General features: G+C 46.1%; 1 protein-coding gene across 1 annotated transcript in view; it reads right to left on the bottom strand.

The window, feature by feature from the left end:
* Positions 1 to 6,609, bottom strand: part of SLC9A7 (solute carrier family 9 member A7) — a 77,853-nt gene extending 71,244 nt beyond the window's left edge. The window contains exon 1 of the mRNA XM_087758180.1: positions 5,460 to 6,609. Coding sequence (XP_087614306.1) covers positions 5,460 to 5,727 — 268 coding nt within the window. The 5' untranslated portion in view covers positions 5,728 to 6,609. The remainder of the gene's footprint in view (positions 1 to 5,459) is intronic.
* Positions 6,610 to 13,236: the final 6,627 nt, after the last annotated feature.

Raw genomic sequence — 13,236 nt, 5'->3', positions numbered from 1 at the left:
AAAGGCTTCCTCATGTAGAGGAAAGCCAGGGTTGCCATTTTTCTCTTCTTTGGCTCATGCCAGTGATCAGAAGGATATTGTGGTGTTCATTTGACAGAACATCTGATGAAGCTGAAGTTAACAAACAAAAATTAACTCATTTATGCTAATTGCTATTAAAACCACTGTCCTTCCTCAAAAAAAAACCAAAACCCAAACCACAAAAAAAAAAATCTTGCCACACAAAATCACTGCTCTGAGGATTACAGCCGAATTGTACTCCAAAGACATTTCAGAAACATTAGCAATTTATAAGCTATTAAACTACCCCACCCGAAGAGCAAATCTGAAATACAGGTAGCTTAATAACAGAGATATAGTATTTCTTCCAAAATCTCTCACAAGATAAAATAAGTTCCATCCAGTCACAGGCCACAAAGCAAGCTTACAGACAAGGTTTGCAATACAATTAAGATGTCCTGAGCAGCCAACAAATTGAGCAAGACTCACTTTGAAAGCCTGTAACCAAGGGATGTAAAAGAATATCCAGGAAGAACAAGCAGGTTGCCAGAGAAAGGATAATGTTCTCAAAACTCTGTTGCTCAGTTATGCTCCTAACTCTCGTATTAGAAGGCTCATGTGAAAGTGGCTTATTAAATACCAACACTGACATTATTTTGATGGCCCTGGAGGTGCGTTAGGTCATCTCTAGCATGTGTAGAGACTAGAATTATAACAGAGAGCACTGCAGCCAGATGAGCTAAAAATAGGCCTTTTCTGTATCTACTCTGTGGATACAGAAACAGCCTGACACAGAGTATTTCAGAACAAATCTGATATTTTAACTTGAACATTTACCTCTTACCTCTCATTTCTGATCCACAAAAGGTAATAGAAATTTTATATGCCTCTTCATATACTGTTTTTCTTTCTCTGTACTCAAGTCCAGTTTTGCTTTTACTTTTACCTGCAGCGCTAGCACATGCGGCCCCCAGGCAGCTCCAGAACAACCCTGCAGTTGAGAAGGTACCTGGTAGGACTGACAACTGTGCTGATGTGTGGGTTGCCCATTACCCAAATTATCACTTATGAAAAAGGGACAAACTAATTGCCTACTGGGAGTGATACCACTGGATCTGCTGGGACACATCTACGTATTCAGATAGCTGCTTCCTAAAGAGCAGAGTGCTGGGGAGCCACCATCACTTCCCATCTTTAAGCTCTACCCTGAGCTTTCAAGGTGCACGGTCCATGTCCTGTAGCTCCCTACCACATGGGGATGCTCCTCAGCAGAGAGTGAAGAAACCTGCCAAACACAGAGTTGCCATACACAGTTGAACCTCTTCAGGAAAAACACAGCCTAGAACACTTTACCCTTGGGACTCTGACCAGCACAAAGAAAAGTGAGCACCGTGATCACTATCACAAGTTGAAATACGTGTGTCAGCAAAGTCTCAATTCCTTAATTGCTCTGTTGTGGGTTGTTTGTTTGGTTTTTTTTAATTGCTCCATAATGACTTGCATTAGTAATACTGTTGCTGGAGCAGCTGCCCAACATTTGTCCCGTGCAAGTACTTAACTTCCACAGAGCAACACCCCCGTTACAATTCCAAGACCAGAATTCAATGTATTTAGCACTTTATAAGCCAAAAGCATCTTGTGGAATGACCTGTGGACAATCACACTGTGACGGCATGGTGCACAATCAATTCAAATCAGCATCGTGCCTGAACCTGCCGCTTGAGGTGCAAAGGATTTTATGACATTCAAAAAAAGTTAGGTCCCTTCCTCTTTCACATACAAAATTGTCAGACCTAGCACACACAGCTGAGGTCTGTAACTTCCATATTGCTTCATCAAAAATAAGATTTTAAGTTGCACATCACAAAAAAAAGCAGCACTGTAAGTCATTAAACAGTCACGTAAACTTCATGTTATTTCACATCTTAACAGATGTTTCCAGCGAAAGATATTTAACACATCAGATTAATACAGACAAAGCAGCAGCAACTGCCTGTTGAAGGGACAGGGACAACACAGGAAATAAGAAACATGGAAAGACTACATGATTTTAATGACTTTTTAATCTTCAACTGAAGCAGCTAGCATGATGAAGTTACATAAAACACAGCAAATCTGAACGCAGCAGTAGCCTTTGTTCTTCTGAGGACTGGGTAATTAGACCACCACACTGACACCGTCAGGCGTGACGGATGCCTCTCATTCAACGGGCAGCAGAAATCGTGCTACTGAAAGTCTGGAAAAAATTCAAACTTTGGCAGCACCAGCAGTACTTGGGCCATGGGCCTTTTTAGCTGGGTAAAACACATGCTGCCTTCAACAGAAATGCGATCAAATCAACAGCAGAAACATCACAAAAGTAGAACAGGATGTGCTCGTATCTGGATTCTCAGAAAAGATAAGTGAGAAGTGTTGGTTAAAGCTCTGGCTGGAGGCAGCTTCTCCGCTCACCGTTTCAAGCCAGCGTCGTGCCACCTGATTCCTACTGCGCGCAAGGAAAGGGGCCTCGCTGCACATTACTGTGAATTACCATGGCTAGATAAGAAAAAAAGACATCCAGCTCCATCACCTCTTCTTAAAGAGCGAAAGAAGCAAGGAGCCATCAAGACCTGCAGTTCTAACGAGCTCAGGTCAAACGTGTATTTGCTCTAATACGATCATCCAAAGATTCCTCACTGTGAAACCAACAGTTTTGGAGGGTTTTTAGGTGCAACAAGCCAGTTTCTCCTAGGTCATCATCTCCATGGTAAAAATTAATCGGCACTGAAGCGCTAGCTTACTTCTCCTGTAAATGAAAGCCACTTAGGTAGCATTGAAAACTGCTGTGATAGAAACACTTTGCTTTTTCTGTTAGAAAAATTGAAGACAAATGGTACAAGTGCTGTAGACTTGACCATAAAACCATGTGCAGAGTTTGGAGCCTACACCAATAACATATAATGAAATACATCCTTATGAGAGCACCTAGACACCCAGAACTGTTTCATTCTACATACTTGTGTGTTTAGGACTACAAAATGTTTGGTTGAAATATTGCCATATAATTCTGTGTTTAAGTCGGCCTCATCAAATATATGCACTTTAAATACACACATAGTTTGAAAAACATGCATTTCTGAGATACCAAGTTATCCACAAAATAGAAACTCATCTGTCAGTTTAACCACTATCCTTTAAGTGACAAAGAAGGAAGAGGAGAAACTCCTATTTGAAGAATAAAGCCTGGTTATCAGAAGTATAACAGACAGTTACTATGACACTTGCTACGGTTTTTTTTCCTTGCTCTAAAGGAGGTCTGCAAAATGCCAGGCCTCAACAGAGCCTTACTGGCATGAAGGCTAACAGTGCTATAAAGGAACCGAACTCACTAAATGTGTTTCCTCGGATGTTTGCCACGACGTGGCAAGGGTCAGTTTGCTTGGGAGGGAGAAGAGCATGTATTTTCGTATGCTAAAGGGGTATGTTTAGAAGGTGAACATATCGAGGAATGATCTGTGAAAACAAAAATTATTTAAACGAGGGCACAGCAAGAACATGCAATGGTTTGAGCCAACCATTCTTTCAGCTGCGCTGCCTGTGGTGCAGAAAGGGCTTTAGCGTAGTGCCTTTTCTAATACAGAATACCAGCACTTGTACATCAAACTGGGATTCTAGCATCCATTTCATGGATCAGGAACTGGATATTAAACTAGTTTGAGTTTAACGAGAGGCAGAAGTTCTCTACTTGAATAACTTCTTATTTCCCCACACAGCTCAGCAAAATGCATACCCTGGTACTTGTATTACATACATTAGCGCTCCCACGTACACAAGATTTCCACCATAAAGTAAACAACCTAAATCACCGAAATGGTCTTAAAACATAAATGAACTTTCTGAAGGTGACAACACCAGGGTAATATCTAAACATCCTTCATACAACCTTACCCTGTCTCTTCCCAACAGCACATACACGGTTAACCTACCATCTCCCAAGCACTATTCAGCTGCTAAGCATTATCATGCTAGTGCATAACTTACTTATATGCCCAATTGTTACTTTGTCAGTTTTCAGCAACAAGCCTCTGTGAAATACACAGCAATGCAGCAAAGAGATCGGTGACTAAGAGCAAATTGGGATGGTTTAAGAGAAGCATCAGCAGAGGAAAATTCCACTGCTTTGCAAACAATCACGTAGCTCTCAAGAGCAGTAGTACTCATCGGAGAGGAAACGGTTCACTTTCCCGCTCCCCTTGAGTGCCGAATTTCTCATCTGTGGTTACCCTCAATGTGCTTATCCCGACCAATGCCGGGTAGGTGTTTCACACCGTTCAGCAGGAACCACTTCGGCTCACCAAGGAGAAGAAATGCCCCTGGTGCTATGGCAGCAGCCAATCACCAGCAGACAAATCATTTTTTAAATGGATGGCTGCTCCTCATCGCTACGCAGAGCATACGCGGTTGCAAGCTGCGCAGGAAATACAATCGTGCGAGTTCGCAGCGGAGCGAGCGCTCCGTGCCGCGGGCTCGGGCTCACCTGCGGACCTCTGCGCCAGCCGTCGGCCTACCAGCGCAGAGCCCAGCTCCTCCAAATCACCCGCCCCACAGACGCCTGCTGCCGAGGGATTTATTTTCCCTTTGCTCCCATTCACTGGGGGAGAAGGGGGCTGGAGACGACAGCCTCCACTCCGAACCACGCGTACCCCACCGAGCGGGCTCGACGCGAGCCTGGGCGCTGCCCAGGGCGCCCGGGGTCACTGCGGTCAGCCGGTCACCAGCAAGCCCAGGCCGCCCCTGGCAGCCGCACGCCAGCAGCCAGCGAGCAAACCCCGGCGCATCCAAGTTCCAAGGCGCTCCCTTCCACACGCTGCGCGCCACCGCACGGCGAGAGCACGGGGGTGACGCTTTCCAAAATCGTCCCCGCCGCGACCCGCCTGGCCCGGCACTGGGGAGGGCTGGAAGCGCCCCCGGCGAGCCCGCTTCCCGCAGCGGGGAGGGCCACCGCAGCCCGTGCCCTGCCAGCACGGCCGCTCCCGGCGCCGGGGGGCAGGGCGCACCTTCGCGGGCCCCGTCCCCCCTTTCTCCCTCTGCCCTCGGCCCGAGGAAAGGCGCCGGCGAGGGGAGGGGATCCAGGAGCACCGGCGCTGCCGGGCTCTTGCCGCGGCGGGGCTCCCTCTCCCCCCGGGGCGCGGCCTACCCCTGCGCTGCCGCCCGCCAGCCGTGAGGGGCCGCGTCGCCGCGGCCCCGCCGCCGGAGGAGAGGTGCGGCCGCACCGCACCTCACCTCGCCTCGCCTCTCCTCAGGCAGCGGGGCCGGAGCGACACGGCGGGGCGCGGCCGAGCACCGGGGCCCGCCGCCTCCGGGCGGCCCCTCCGCCGCTCCCGGCACCTGCCGGGGGTGACACCGGCCCCGAGAGAGCCGCCTGCCCGGGGAGGAGGCGCTGGCCGAGGCGCGGTGGCGGGGGCCCCGGCGGGACTCACCGTAGATCATGGCCAGGCCGGTTTCGTGGAGGAAGCGGACGCGGCGGTGCTTGAAGAGCCAGATGGTGAGGATGGTGAGGGTGAGGAGCAGGATGAAGGTGAGGAGGCTGACGCTGTCCTGCCGGTGGCTCTCCTCCGCCTCCTTCTCGGTGGCGAGCTCCTCCATGGCGCTGCTGCTGCCGCCGCCGCCGCTCGGCTCCGCCGCCCGCAGCCCGCCGGCCGCCAGCAGCAGAAGCGGCAGCACCGGCAGCCGGCGGCGCAGAGCCATGGCTGCGGGCAGGCTGCCGCGGCTCCCCGTCCCGCACCCGCGGGCGCTGCCCACCGCCCGGACGGCGGGGGGGGGGGGGGGAGAGAGGGAAGGGGCGGCGGGAGGGAGCGGCCCCGGCGCGCAGGAACCCGCCCGCTGCCGCCGCCCGCCCCCGGCCCCTTAAAGGCGCAGCCCCGGGCCGCTCCCGCTGCCGAGCCGCTCCCGCTGCCGGGGCCGCTCTCCCCGCGTCGCACAGCGGAGCCGGCGAGCGGCTGTCAGGCGGGTGCGGGACCGCAAATCATCATCATCATCGCCCTGGGGCCCGCCCCGGGCCGGGCCCGGAGCTGGGGGTCTCCGTGGGACCGGGAAGGGAACGAGGCCGGCGCTGCTCTCTCCGGGTCCCTATGAATTTGCAAAAATTCTCCCAAAAAGTGAGGATATACTCACTCGAGTGTTTTCCCACGTGGGGCCTTTTCTTTTTTTCTTCTTTTTTTTTTTTTTTTTCAGATACAGGAAAACTTATTCAACGCAAATTGCTAACTTGGGGTTTTCCATACAAATACATCCTACTGGAGATGTGCTTCCAGGAAGCAAGGCAGTTGTAGGAAATTAATCGAGCTAGTCAGCATTTTTCATTTGAAATTTCTTTGCTGGGGGAAAAAAAAAAAAAGAGCAGATGCCTACTGTTTTAAAATCACCTCCGGTTGGGGGAGGGAAGGAAAAGTTGCTTTTTGCAAACAAGCGAAAATCAGAACTTTCTTCCTTTAGCTTTTTTCTTTAACGAATTGCAAACCTTTTTTTTTTTAAAAAAAAAGAAAAAACAGGGAGTTCCAAGTAATGAAAATGTTTGGTTTCAAAGAAATATGAATGGCTGTAAAACTCGGTTGTTTTTTTTTTTGTTTTTATCAGCTTCAGCAGGGGTGTGCTTTGCCTTTGGCTGCCAGAGGAATTCCCTCCCCGTTTCCAGTGGTGCTGCGAGCAGTGCTGACATTTCTGCCCCTGTGGCATTTCTCCCAGAATTGAATTCTGAGGGTATTTATTGGGGTGCTCTAATTACGAGCATCTCTCTTCCAAACTTTCCTCCTGCTAGCGGATCTGGAATTGTCTCGTCACATATACTTTTCTTTAGGACACCCCTTTTTAGAAACATTTTCAAGATGACAGCTGTGTAAATCCACATTTTTATTTATATGTAGTCCTTTTAAATATGGTATTTATGCAAACTCCTCAACAACCTTCAAAATCCAGTATAATTATGTGCAATTACCTTTAAATATTTGATTGTGCAGGGCTGAAAGTTTACATTGATAGTGCCGTCATTTGTAAACCTCTTAGAGATGAAAAGCATTAATTTGCCCTGAAGACCTAGCTCTTAAACCCACGTGAACCATTAAAAATTACTGCCTCAAGACTGCCTTACATTAAATCTCACATTCAAAATTAAGATTTCTGGTATAATGAGAGCATTATACCGCCAAATCTTTATTGTGTATCTTTAGGATATACAACTTACATACAATATAATGTATATCTTTAGGATATAACAACCTACAGGCCTCACAGCAGACTACAGGTGTGCAATACGGTGCTAAGTATGTGTAATGCTGATACAGTTGTAAAATAAAAAGCTGAATGGCAATAACAGGCTCTCTTCTGGTTTTGTTTTTTTTTTTACTGTGTGCTGCATAGTGCTAGGTCAAGTCTGTCGCTAAGTGTATGGTGGCTCTTTTTAAGAAGACAATTTCCATGTATATTGTAATTCCATCTACCTCGCAGCTGAGCTGCAGTCAGGATCTTAAGTTAGTTTCTGCAAGGTCTTCCACCAGTAACCTGTGTTTTATCCTTCAACATTCGCACAGTTCACTATGTGCTGTGCCTCTTGCTCTCCAGGCAACAATGAGAAATATCCAGGCAATTCTTTTAATAGTTAGGCATAATAGCCCAGTTTTACTCTTTTTTTTTTCTTCAGCTGAACTATGTTGTTTGTGGAGGAAAGCATTCATCCATAGTCTGGCGTGTCAAAGCTGCCATCAGCACAAGCTTCCACATTCACATTTATGGGTGTTTTCACTGCTGCCTTGTCCCTGTAGCCTCTGCACAGGTATCACCTTATCCTAGGAACACCTCCACTGAAATCAATACATCAGTAGGTACTGTCCCAAAATATTTTTACTGAATTGAAAAAAATATGTTCTCCACTGTTGTGCACAAAATCGGGCACAACTCATCCTTACTCTGGGTTATGTGGATGTAACTAAATCCCATACACAAACTGGTGATGGGAGTATGATTTGTTTCTGTCCGTTTAGGGCATTAAAATTTAATAGTGATGTAATTAAATTCTCCTCAACTCAGTGTTCTGTTTAATACGTTGTTGCCAGGGAATTTGGTATGCACAGTGTATTTGGGTCCTACAGGCCAAAGTCTGCTGTCTCTTTACACTCATGGGCCGGTATCATGGTGCATGGATAGTTTAACTGATTTAAACAGGAGCATCTGGAGTGTATGATATCAAATAAGAAAAAAGGTATCAAGTCGAGCTTGTCTATACATCACTGTAAACCAGGCTGCATCCTTGTACGACAGCTGTGTTCATACAGCTCAATTTCTTACAGCAGTGTAGCTAGCAGATTGCTGTCGTGTTTTCGGTCCATTAGGAACATCAGTAATTTCACCTCGAGGGGTAGCTCCGTCACTGTAATAGCCCTGCGGTTACAGTTTGTGCTCTAAACTTTTTTCTGGCAGGCCTCCACCTGCCTTCCCAAGCTGTTCTGCACTAGACCTCCTTGGCGTTCTCTACAGGTGGGACCTGGATGTTACCTCTGTCTGGCGGCCACCACCTATGTTGCAAAAGTCAGCCTGCCTGCTTAGCAAAACTATCGTTTTGTTCTGTTCCTGCGTTCTTCCCATTTGTTATTTTTTATCTGGTCCCAGGCAGAGGTCTTTGATCTGCTTGCTGTTTGAGAGGCCAGGACTGAGGCAGAAACAATGGTGTTTGCTTAGGGAGATGGAAGGCAATGGCCTGGCCAAGTGGGACCACAACAGAAGTATCAAAGGCTTAAAACGAAAGCTATGAGATGGCACTGAAATAGAGCGAAGGACATAATCTAGCCATTCAACAGAGTTCAGCCATACCTGGAGGGATGCAGGAGGATTTTGGTATTCAATGCTAATAAATATGTGCATTTGCTCATGGTTGATGATTGACCAGCAGGACTGATTCACATGAGTCTGACCAAAACACCATAGAGAGAGATATGGATCAGCCCACCCCATTCCTTTTGCCTACCACTCTTCTCTTACTCAAAAGTTCATCCTGTCAGAAGCACCATCAAATAGTCCATTCAGCATTTATAATTTCCTTTGCTATGAAAGTTGTTGTTATCACATAAATTGATACACACTTCAGGTTTATTCTTATTCCCAGAGTAGAATATTGTCATGTGAGGCAAATGCGAGGTTCCTGTTTTCAAGCCCTGCTCTTTCTCTGAGCTATTGGCGGTAACATCGTCCAGTCCTTGCCCGTAACACTGAAGAGCTCGCACTCTATCGAGACCTTTTCTGTATCACGCAGGTCTGTTGAGGCTGGCCCTTCGTGCTGATGAAAGCAGCAGTTTTGACATTTCCACTGATCCAACACGCTCTCATAGGACTGGTTCTGATACAGAAAGGCCTCGCGGTTGCTTGTGCTTATAACAAACTGGAAAATCAAACAAATCCTTCCTTAGTATGTGGCATGTTTATGCAGCTTCCCTTGCACGCTCAAATTTTCTACCATATTAATGCAGAATACAGTAGCAAGTTGATTAGCAGGCAGATCAACCTTGCAGAGCAGCTAGTATGTCAACCACTTTCCTTAACACCTCCCTTTCTTTCTCCTTTCTTCCCATTTAAACCAAAACCTCCTATCAGTCACTGTGCTCTCAAGTGGCAACCCATCTTGAACCTATTGCCAACTTCTGGCAATAGTTGGATCACGAGAAGCTACCCTCCTGTTGGCCATGTAAGACATCCCCACGCCCCGGGATCCCGTAAAACATGCCTCATGGCAGACGTGAGTTTAAAGACCACTAATTGTTCTGCAATTAAATTCTGAAAAACATGTCATGTTTTGACTCAAAAAGGAATCTCCAGTTTGTCAGAAGTGTTAACATTTTGTGACACATTTCTCTGTTAGTACCAGTTCTGCAGAGGTGTCATATATCTGAGAAAATGTCAGAACTGCCATTTTCCATCAGTGCAAATGCAGAAACCAACATTAGCCTTTCCAGTAGACAAAAGTCTAGCTAGAGTAAAAGCTGTTCTGTGCTATTTGCAAGGTGCAAAAGTCACTCACTATGCAGCCACATCTCACAGCTTTTATGTCACGGTAAACTTTCAAAGTGTCTGAAAGCAATATGACTAGAAATTTTAGCTACAGAAGGTGCTCTGCTGTCTCCCTCATACCCAAACAGATTGCTTTCCCCTCCTAGCTGTATGTGATACCAGCAAGTGTCATTCTACTAGGGACAAAGCAGGTTTTCTCTTGTGCTTCAGAAGAAGGCAGTCCATTACCCTTCGCAGGTGCAAATCATGGTCACAACTTTCAGTGTTATAATTGCTCGAAGCAGCAGCTAAAAGTGATCACTGTTCTCATCACTCATTACTCCCCACCACATTCCCCATACATATTTAAACAAGTGAATATCCTAGTGTCACAGCTTAACTTGTGCCAGAGGAGTCTGAAAAAGTTCTGGAAAACAGCAAGTGAGCCTTGGTTGAGGCACATGAATTATAATTTGACCTCCCAGACAAAATTAATCTTGCCTAGCCCTATGAGGAGTCATGTGAACATAATTTGAAACAGCAAACATGCACATGGATGCTCTGTTACTGTCAGCTGTCAGTTGACCACTACCAGAAACAGTGCCCACAGAAGGTTTTCTTGAACACAGTACTAAAGCGCAAAGAAGGAAAGACTGGGAAAAATGTGGGTGCGGTGTTGTGGCATTCAAATTTGTTATAAAATATTTCTATTCTATGTTTGTACAATTATACCAAATCTTCTGACAAAGCTCTCCTGGAAAAGCCCACTGTTCTGTTCTTGACAGAGAAACAGAAAGTCAAAATTATGTTTGATTAAATCTTGATTACGCTCAATACGCTATGCCTGTAGGCATTGCATAGGCTAGAAAGTGAATCTTTGTAAGTAAAGTTATGCTCAGTATCTTGGCTTCATCTGAATTAGGCAGCCCAGAGGCATGGCTAGACATATGAAAGAAAAAGGTTAGATCTATCTTGAGAAGTTATATTCTGAAGGTACTTATTTTTGCCCTTGTTCTGGAAAAAAAATCAGGAAACTTCTAGTCTCTTCTACAGGAAAACAAGCTGTCTTATAAATATTAGATCCTAAAACATCCACAGAGAAGCAGGCTTGAGTGATAAATGGCTCCCATCATGCTGGACACTGTGCTCTGCAGTTTTGAAAGAAGCCTAGTGGTTTGGTAAGAAGGTATAACTTGCCCGCCATATTTCCGTGGGCTCTTTTTCTGCTGAAAGGGCTGAATTATTAACAATATACTAATACAGTCAATTTGTAGAATCTAAGCAATCTCCTACATAGGTAATAAATAACTTACTAAGAGAGAGACGGAATGTCAGTTAACTGGCCAGTAATCACAGGACGGCTGAGGTTGGAAGGCACCTCTGGAGTCCATCTGGTCCAACCTCCCTGCTCAAGCAGGGCCACCTACAGCCAATTGCCCAGGACCGTGTCCAGACATCTTCTGAATATCTCCAAGGATGGAGACTCCACCACCTCTCTGGGCAACCTGTGCCAGTGCTCGGTCACCCTCACAGTGAAAAAGTGTTTTCTGGTGGTCAGAGAGAACCTCCTGTGTTTCAGGTTGTGCCCGTTGCCCCTGGTCCTGTCACTGGGCATCACTGGAAAGACCCTGGCTCCATCCTCTTTAGACCCTCCCTTCGGGTATTTATATACATTGATGAGATTATCAATGTATGATAAAATGAGATTAGATTATCAATGATGAGATTATGAATGTAATATCTAGTTTAGTAACAATATTTATCTCCAGAGTTTTCCAGACTGGCAGAAGTCTGACAGAATGGTGCTTCAAAAGGATGAGAACAATTTATTTGTAAATTTTTATTACCATGGAAACTAAACAACTGATTGACTATTACTGATTTTATTTTACAGGGTCTGCCAAATCGTGTAGGAAATTTGGAGACATGTTTTTCAAAAGGCTACGCAGGCAGCCAGTTCCCCACAACCTGGGAGAACCCGGAGTCAGGGAGGCAGAAGGGGCTGCCTAACTGAAAGATGAGGATCAGACATACGTGCAGAATAAGATCAAGTGATGCCAGTACTGGGAGCTGGTTGTTCTTTTCCAAGAATAGTCAAACTCGGGCTGGTGAGGGCAGTGCCACTGGGCAAGTTTTAGCTCCTGATGGACCCTGGCTAATACCAATGGCAAGCTCTAAGGGAAAACATGCTGGCTCCAACAGTTGAGCCCTCTCACAACAGATCTGCATCTACTGGAAAAGTTATGATAGTAGGGCTGCGCCAAGTTGTGACAGAATGTGAAGTCTGACAGCTCCCTGAAAGCATGCCTGTTAGAGGGGGAGCTGGATGTGGGTGATACGGATAGGGGTGTTTTTTATTTGGTTGACTGCTAGGCTGCTGGCCAAAGGCAAAGAGGAGAAAGACACCAAAAGGCTTGAAATCAAAAGACAGAGAGTGGTTGTCAGCTGCTTCAAGATGCAATCAATATTATCTCAAGCTGTACCCCCAAGATAGGGAAAGTCCAAGGCAGATACGTTAGCGGAATCAGCTTCACAGTAGTCAGGTCAGACACAAGCCACCACTTTTGCTATTGTAATAAAGGATTTGATGTTATACTGCACTGTCTTTCCCTGTTTATTCCTTATTTTAGTGGATAGGATATTTCATTCTGTAAAGAAGGCTTTTCATGCTAACATTATTTGCACATTCCCAATTTCCCATCCTTCTGTAGTTGTGTGCTATTTGAGATAAATTCCAAGTTTGGGCAATAGAATAGATGGGGTGATTTATTGTGGCTTGGTTATTACATGCATACAAAGCAGGGACATCTAGAGGCCAAAGCAGTGTCTGCAAATACAGTCTGTACAAACACAGCTACTAGATGTGGTGTACGAGCATTTTTCAAAAGCAGCTTAGATAATAAGTACATTGCATGACCTCTAGTGGTATTAAGCCCAAGGCACTGTCAAGGTCACTCACAGCAGTCTGATATGGTTGGGGAAAAGCCAAGGTTACAGAGGAACTATCACATACGTGCTAGTTCCATCCTGCTGTACCCCACCTTACTGCCAGCTTTATGCTGGCCCAAATTTTGTCCCACTGCCAGGATAAGATTGAGAAAAGTTTTTAATTTGGCAGAAATTCCAAACACTCAGCAGAGCAAACGTCTGGCAGCGATGCTTTCATTGTCAACTAACCACACATGGTCATTAATCTTTCCTGCTACTGTCTTCATGTAGAGAAAC

The sequence above is a fragment of the Nipponia nippon genome, unplaced genomic scaffold (genome assembly GCF_047370975.1).
Source record: "Nipponia nippon isolate SJK-2023a ecotype South Korea unplaced genomic scaffold, ASM4737097v1 scaffold_2, whole genome shotgun sequence".
NCBI lineage: Eukaryota > Metazoa > Chordata > Aves > Pelecaniformes > Threskiornithidae > Nipponia > Nipponia nippon.
The sequence above is the reverse complement of the archived record's forward strand: the minus strand, read 5'-3'. Positions and strand labels throughout refer to the sequence as shown.